At 34.8% G+C, this 8,451-nt stretch overlaps 1 protein-coding gene across 1 annotated transcript; it reads left to right on the top strand.

Annotated features, from left to right (window-relative positions):
• Nucleotides 1-7,803, top strand: LOC8287533 (terminal nucleotidyltransferase 4B). Its single transcript, XM_015722444.3, is given in 14 exon segments — nucleotides 1-733; nucleotides 1,533-1,645; nucleotides 1,725-1,781; nucleotides 1,878-1,973; nucleotides 2,049-2,119; nucleotides 2,722-2,764; nucleotides 2,972-3,052; nucleotides 3,161-3,220; nucleotides 4,981-5,031; nucleotides 5,315-5,412; nucleotides 5,519-5,567; nucleotides 5,906-5,950; nucleotides 6,919-7,362; nucleotides 7,364-7,803. Coding segments are annotated over 14 exon segments (1,626 nt in total). The 5' UTR covers nucleotides 1-351; the 3' UTR covers nucleotides 7,400-7,803.
• Nucleotides 7,804-8,451: the final 648 nt, after the last annotated feature.

The following is an 8,451-nucleotide window of genomic DNA, read 5'->3' as shown; positions in this document are numbered from 1 at the left end:
TCACTAAAATTATGAAATATTAGTTCATCCCTGTGCTGTTAAAAGGGGCAAAAAAAAAGGAAAAGGACAATGGAACCCTAATCTAAGACGACAGGAAAAAAAAAAAGAAAAAAGAAGAGAAAAAAAGAAAAAATCGGAATGCTAATAATAGTAGTACTAGAGAACCATCTATGTTTGCTGTCAAGTTTACACCTTATTTCATTAACACCAGGACCGAACAGGAAAAAAATATCCCTCACATCTTTCCTTCACTTTCCCTCAAACCAAACAGAAAAGTAAAAACCCTACATAACCCTCTACTCTCCCAATTCGAAACACTACCTTTCTCACTTTCGCTATTTTCTTTTCCCAATGCATAATAATAATTATGATTATGATTTCCCAACCGGAACTCCACCTCCTCTCTATCAAACCCTGTCTCCACTCTCTCTACCCACTCCTGATCAATCCCCACGGTCGGATGATGATGGTGATCATCGTCATCCCAATCCCTTCTCTGTTTTTCGCAACGAGATTTCTCTCTCAACTGCTAATTCCTCTGCTATAGAATCTGTCGCGCCTGATTTTTTCTCGCTTGATGTTGTTGAAGCAGCAGCTGAGCCGAAGACGCCCAGCGTAGTAGCTGAGCCTCGGAAATCTAAGGCGGCACAGAGTGTCTCGGAGACGAAGTTGGAGAGTAGCTGGTTTAGAGGGAATAGTAGGTTTAGAAGTCCTATGCTTCAATTACATAAAGGTAATTTTTTTTTTTTAAATTTTTATGTTTGCTTAAATTGTTGTCTCTTTAACTTCTATATTGAAATTTTGTTTGTCATAAGTTTAATTTCTTTGATATCAGTTGAATTGTTTTATTGTTGAGAAGTTGTTGGTTTATCTAGCATTAGTTGTTATCTAATTGAATTAATAACTAATAAGTGTCGTCAATGATAAAAACATATTGTATGTAAATCAGACGTGTACTATGAATCCTGTTACTTAATTCTCTTTAGTTTAGGCCAGTTACAATTTAATGCTGCTAAATCAAATGCTCAATCTTCCATATTCGCCCATTTGTTGGTTCACACTGTACCTGTTCTAACCATTTTGTTTTTTCCTCTCTCAACTTATGGTCAACAAGTGCAACTTCTAGGCTGCAACTTCTTTCAGTATTTCCATATATTCATAATCTGCATCTTGGCATGTTGTTTCTCGCCCTGCAACTTACTAGAGATTGTATGGTTGCATGGCTTCGGATATCTGTTTCACTAGTCCATTACATATATATGCATGCAGGATATTTTGAAGCTTGACTAGTTTTGCAATGAGTTCTTTAGCTTGTCTCCTTAGCATGCCAATTTTCAAGTTGTACATTTTTGGCTTGATTCATTTGATTTACTATTCAAGAGGATAGCAAAGCATTAGTTTGAATATTGTTGACATAGTGCACGCCACAAAGTTTTATAGTAGATGACTAGGAACATGCAGATTCAGCCTTTTCCGATGAATTTATCATAAACACGGGTTTTAAGGTGTATATTTTATGCTGGGTGTTGCAGAGATAGTAGATTTCTGTGATTTTCTCTCTCCTACACCAGAGGAAGAAGATGCCCGGAACACAGCAGTAAAATGTGTTTTTGATGTTATAAAATATATATGGCCTAATTGCAAGGTGATTTTCATCTCTCTGTCATTTAATTTTAATAGAAACACGGATGTAGTGAGATTATGTTAATGGTATTACCTTACAGGTAGAAGTTTTTGGTTCGTACAAAACAGGACTTTATCTTCCAACGAGTGATATTGATGTAAGTATGATGTAAAATTTTCTAAAGTGTACCACTGTCTATTTTAACAACTAGTCAACTGGATTTGAGCATCTGGCCTTATTCTATTTATTGTAGGTGGTGATATTTCGGTCAGGTATAAAAAACCCACAAATTGGTTTGCAGGCTCTTTCTAGAGCACTGTCTCAAAAGGGCATTGCAAAGAAAATACAGGTTTGCATCCTTGGATGACTGAAACATTCTTCTGCAATGAGAGATTATCTTATGTGCCCTTTTGGTATGTCTCAGGTGATTGCAAAGGCTCGTGTGCCAATTGTCAAATTTGTAGAAAAACGAAGTGGTGTATCATTTGATATAAGGTTCACTTCTTTCTTAATCATGTTAGTTTTATATGTTAATTTCTTCACTTTTGATTGATTAACTTGGTGTTAACCTATTTAGACTTGCTAATGTTAACCCTTAGATGATCATTTGGTTGAGTTGGTATGTTTTGCTTGAAGCTGCAATATAGTTATTAGTCTTTTTTCTCTTTTTTACTTTCTTTCCTTCTTTTTCTTATTCTCCTTTTTTTTTTCTTTCTTTTTAATTAAATAAATTTATAATCTATTTATACTTAATACTTTTGAAATAATAACTTCGATGCATTTTGAAGAAACAAAGAGATAGGAGTGGAGGAACAAAAGGGCACCTTTTAGAACTTTTGATAATTGGTACACTGTTTCGCACACTGGATTGCTGATACAGCTGTAGGTTAAGCCATTGGCCATGTTTGAGACAATATCCATGATCTTGCACTTCCAAACAAGGAAGTATCTCTATTTGAACCATTTAATATTATTGCATTGCATATGTATAGTTATCAAAAGACTATAGACGGTTGTTATTTCTTGCTGGGGTTTGTTAAATTGTGTTTATTTTGGTCATGTATTAACAGTGATTTGTACTTTTATCCTGATCACAGTTTTGATGTCGACAATGGACCAAAGGCTGCTGAATTTATTAAGGTCTGTCATCTGTCTCTCCTTGGTCTAGTATTTAGTTCTTAATTACTGCTTTTCTGCAATAAACTGATACTAATCCTTGTTAAATTGGTTAGATGATATATTTGCACTATACTCTTGCTAGATTGCATGAATTAGATTCACAGGATTGTTGGTCCTGAGTGTTGGAGACACATTCTGAGTATATGGTAGCTTGCATTTTCTTTTCAGGATGCAGTGCGCAAATGGCCTGCCTTGCGACCATTATCGTTGATCTTGAAAGTGTTCTTGCAACAGAGGGAACTCAATGAGGTGTGAATCCATATCTTCTAATAGCTGATTCTAGTAGAGGACCTTTTTCTTCCTTGTATCATTCTTTATCTCTCTTTTGCTGATTTAAGAATCCTCCAAAGCATGTAGGTATACTCTGGCGGGATAGGTTCTTATGCGCTACTTACGATGCTCATGGCAGTGTTAAAGGTAACAAGTTTATGCTTAAGTGAAATCCGGAAATTACTTCTAGCTTAAACATTGTCACCTAGCTGGTTCCTCCAAGATTCTTGTTTCTTATATGTCTTAAGCTGCCCCACTTATATATAAATATCCAAAAGTTTTAGATACTTTTGACTATGAAATTCTTATTTTAGAACATTAGTGATATTATTGCATATCATGCTTTTATTGATAGATGCCTGTCAGAGCCATAGTTGTTAGATTCATACAATTTGCAAGTTGGATTGTACTATTTGAGTTGACAGAAACCTAATGGGTTTAAAAACTGAAAAGAAAAGACATAAAAGCCCGCCAAGAAAAGAAAAAAGAAAAGAGAAGGAATGCATATTTCATATAGACGGCAGTAGACCAAAAAAAGAAGAAACACTGTGCATGTCTGATATCTATTGTTTAGATTAGAAAACCAAGGTCATTGCGTGTTGTTCTTTGTGATTTGAAGTCAATCACGGCACTAGGTTTTCATCCTCTCTCAAGTAAGTCAACTATGCTGCGTAGATTAAATTTACGAACCAATTTCTGAATTTTAGTTTATAGGAGCCTAAATTAATTTTGAATTTGAAGGCACACATGCTCTAGGACTTCTTCAAAAATGTTTGGTACACATAATACATCTTGAAAACTAAGGAATATATCACGTGGAATGTTTTCTTTTACTGAGTTCTTTCTTTGTGATGGAGTAGCCTTTAATAAAATTCATATATAGGGTTACAAGTTGAGGATTTGACGGTTTTAGATTACATTTTGAAGTATGATTGGGTTTAATGATGTTTAAGGGCACAAGTGATCTATCACAAGAACTAGGTTGAGGAATTTCCAGGCAGCAACTTAAAATGGAGATTTGGGTTAAAGAGGCCAAACTATGGAAGAAAGAGAAGGAAAAATCAGAAATCTAGATTAGGTTGGTCAATGAAAGATGACATTGGGGCTGATTAAAAGAAGGGAATTTATGACTCTTCACTGGATTAATAGCTAGATCACAGACTCACGAATTAAAAGAAGTTATTCACACAGATCAAAATACTTGTCTTAGTAGGATTAGTAACACAAAATAGGAAAACTATTTATAAGTCTCTCAAGTTCCTAAATAAAATATTATGAGAAGTATTAGATTTCCTAGGTATGAAAGAATCCCTAGCTACCAGGACCTTTTACCCTTTGAAAAATATATTCAAGCTTCTTGGTCAATGAGCTTGAGGCTTTATCTCCAAATTGGGTATCTTTTTCCCAGGGTATGTTTAGATACATCATTAAATTGCTTTTGGGGAATCGCCTGTATCATTTTTAGTGGATCATGGAACCATGTAATCAAGGGTGGGGTTGGTTGAGAGATTCAATCTATTCTATAAATGAAAATAAATTTGAGTGGGGGAAAGGAGCATGGATGCTAATGTTAGATGGATAATTATTTAATTCATGAGTAACAACATACACAAGTTTCATGAGCTAGGTAATTGCTGAGATAGTTAAATTATTACCACCCATGTTTTATATCATGTTTCTTGATATAATGTGATACAAAATGTAGTAAGTGATTTAGGTGATGCTCTGCTCTCTCTGATTGGTTTACTTCCAAGCAATGTTGGGTGTAAGACTTCTCCCTTGTGAAACTTTTTGGAATTCCAATGTTGTAATAATGAAGTATAGTTCTCAAATTATCTCTATCTTATTGACTTGTGATTCCTATTTGATGATATTCACTTTAAAATGTAATGCACTTGATGCTACAGAATCGGAGGGAGTGCCAGGCTTCGTCAGAGCATAATTTGGGAGTCCTTCTGGTAAGTTTTCTGAAACAAACAGATTTTTTAAAATTCCTGTCAGAGTGCTGTGAGGGCCCACATCTAGTAAGGACTCCCTTGGCTTTTTTAATCATGTGAACTATGCAAAAACAATATAAAACAGAGTTGATGAGTGTTGATGTTTTATTTAGTGTGATTATCGTGCACTTGATTTAAAAGATGTGAACCCTTTCTTAGGGACTGAAGAAAACAAATTTTTAAGATTTCTATATCTCAAATTTTTAAGATTTCTATATCTCAGTATGTTGTTTCTGGATAGCAGGTATACTTTTTTGACTTTTACGGACGCAAATTGAACACCACAGATGTTGGTGTATCTTGCAAAGGGGCAGGCACCTTCTTTTCAAAGCGTAAGAAAGGGTAAAGGGAACCAAAAACAAATCAGGATGCAAATATGAGTTTTCATATACTGGGTTATAATTATGAGGTTTCGAGTGACTTTTTTCTTTCTTCCCTTCTGTTTTAGGTTTATGAACAAGGGACGGCCATTTCTCATTGCTATTGAGGATCCACAGGTAAACTTATAGTATTTAGTTCGGGAATGGAGTAGGGAACTTGTGGGTTGATGATTTCTTAAGTTGGCCTTTTCTGATGGGTTAGAAGATTCCGGAGTGGGCCCTAGGAACTAGGTTCAGCTGTTTATTTATTTTACAATCCCATGTAAAGGGCTAAAGGTGTCGTCTGCTCTGCCTTTTACACTGATTATGACTACTACTTTCTGCATCTTGCGCAGCAGAATCATAGGGAATGTAATTTCTGAAGATAGAATTTGACCTCTGCCTTAAGAATTTGTCCTTATATTTTTCTTTGGATGTCTAAAGCCTTCTTACATTTTTTTTTTTGGATGACTTAGGCGCCAGATAATGACATTGGTAAGAACTCATTCAACTATTCCCAGGTTTGTACAATTGTCAACAACTCTTTAACTACTATTTTTTTTGCTGCTTTCAATTAAGAACAATTGTGATTTAGAACTGCAGGGTTTGCTGAGATATATCTATGGAGGCAGCATTTAAGAGATTGTTTGCATAAGAATTAGTTTAATTGATGGAAATAGCATATTCTAATTCGTAGACAAAACTCTACCTTAGACGGGATCCTGTAAGTTTAATTCTTTCATCCCCTTAAAAACAAATAGGAAAATGAGAGCTCAGTGATTATAATCTTTTGCAGGGATTCCACAGAATCATTTAAGTTTTAACCTGCCATCAGTTTATTTGCAGCAAACTTGTGTTGATTATTTCACTGAAGAGTAAAGTGTGGCAATTTGAGGTGATTTGTTTACATGAATCAAACCTGATATGGTGATTTTGGAGTTAAATCCTTTTAAGGCCAAGTGGTTCATCGATTCCAGTTAACTCCTCTTGCAGCTGATATCATGAAATTTACTGTCTTCTTAGGTATTTTAGGCCACCCCCAAGGTTTTGTGCTATTCATTGGTGTATATAGGCAAGGGGGAATTCTGTGCATAAAATTGTGTCGAGAGCACTAGAGTTGGCAAATATGGCAGCTCTCGTCTGGCTTGTGTTGTGTAGCAGATGAGTCAGCTCTCGTCTGGCTTGTGTTGTGTAGCAGATGAGTCAAGCTACCAGCATATATATAGTTGAAACAAACATCATATTTGTATAACGGAGATGTAGCTTTAATTCTATTGAGACCCAAGCTGAGCTACTTTGCTTTCATCTGTCTAACTGGGTGGGAAATGTGTTAATTTTTGCTCTGCTTCATAAGCTAAATTATCAGTATGGAATGTGAAATTTGGGATTTACCTAAGTCTCATGTTTCCATCAAAAATCAATTCCTTAAAATAAAAAGCATTTATTTTATTATTGTTCCTTTCATCAACTAGTTATATCCCTGTTGCAGATCAGGTCAGCTTTTTCAATGGCATTTTCCACCTTGACAAATCCAAGGACCATCTTAAGCTTAGGGCCAAACAGGAGCATTCTTGGTACCATAATTAGACCCGATTCTATTTTGCTGGAGCGTAAAGCAGGGTGCAACGGGGAGGTGACTTTCAGTAGCCTGCTACCTGGAGCTGGGGAGCTAATCCAGTCACATTATGACCACCAGGAGATTTTGGGTAACTGGCAGTTAGATGATGATGAAGAAGTGTTGCCACGGGGAGGTGGCATTGCTGAAGATAGTGGTGCACAGTCCTCTGGGAAGAAAAGGAAATCTTCTAAGGACAAGTCTACTAAGAGAGAAGAAAACGGCAGTATTGGGAAGGTCAGTCATGAGGAATCTGGCTCAAGAAAAGACAGGAAAAAACAACGCTGGAGACATAACCGTGATGATGTCAATGGGTTTGGCTATTGATGTTGGTGGATCTTCATGGAGTTGTTAAGATTATATTGCGCTGCAATTATCTTCAGCGTGTACCAGGAGAAACTTAATCACTTTTCACTAATGTGGCTTTTTAGTTCTGCCCTATAGAAGGTTTTCCTACAATCACTCCAATCATTGACCATTCACAGATCGAGCTTCCAGCTAATGGCATAGTGAATCACTTCAGTGATAACGTTTTTCATCTTCTGTAGATAAAACCGTGAGAGGGCAGGATACTAGGAAGGTTTGGAGCCTGGAATTAGTTGCATGAAGTCAACTTATTTTGGCTTGGAGAGATTTTGGGCATTGAGCTAGCATATAGGACAATTTGAAGGACGAACGATTAGCAGCGAGCGATTTTTGTTGTACCAAATAACATTCAGATAAATGTAATACCATTTAATTTATTAATTATTTGTCAAATGATCTGTTCTATATCTATGCATGTTTGTTTATGTTATATTTGCATACAGGTTTCTGATGGCAAATTATATTCTCAACCCAGGTACAATAACGCGTCATGTGCTCAGGTCCAAAACGCACCGAGTTACGTGGATAATGTGTTTGATCATAACATATGGGTGCTAACTCCTAGCGAAATAACTTTGAGAAAAAAGATGCATATTATCTAAGTCAAATTAAAGTGGCATTCTTTTATTTATTCATTTTATTTATTTGTAATGTTTGTATTTTAATATATATTATTTATTTATTTGTAATGTTTGTAATTAAAAATATATTTATTTTATTTGATTTTTCAGTATGTAAGAGATAATTATTTGTTTGACTTATTAAAAATATGTTTATATCAATTCTTTTTAAGAGAAATAAAATACTCTAATGGTTGAGTTTTTTATTTGTTTAATTTTTCTAATTAAAATTATATTTAATTGTTTTAAAAAAAATTATTTTAGTAGTTGATTCTTTGTATTTGTTTAAATCTTTCTAATGATTATTTTAATACTGGGAATGTCAATAGAAAAAAATAAAAGTAAATTTTTATTTTACTAACAGAAAAATAAATAAATGATATTTTTGAATAAAATCTTTTAATATATTTTTTATTTATAA

This window comes from Ricinus communis, chromosome 9, assembly GCF_019578655.1.
Source record: "Ricinus communis isolate WT05 ecotype wild-type chromosome 9, ASM1957865v1, whole genome shotgun sequence".
NCBI classification, from domain to species: Eukaryota; Viridiplantae; Streptophyta; class Magnoliopsida; order Malpighiales; family Euphorbiaceae; genus Ricinus; species Ricinus communis.
The sequence above is the reverse complement of the archived record's forward strand: the minus strand, read 5'-3'. Positions and strand labels throughout refer to the sequence as shown.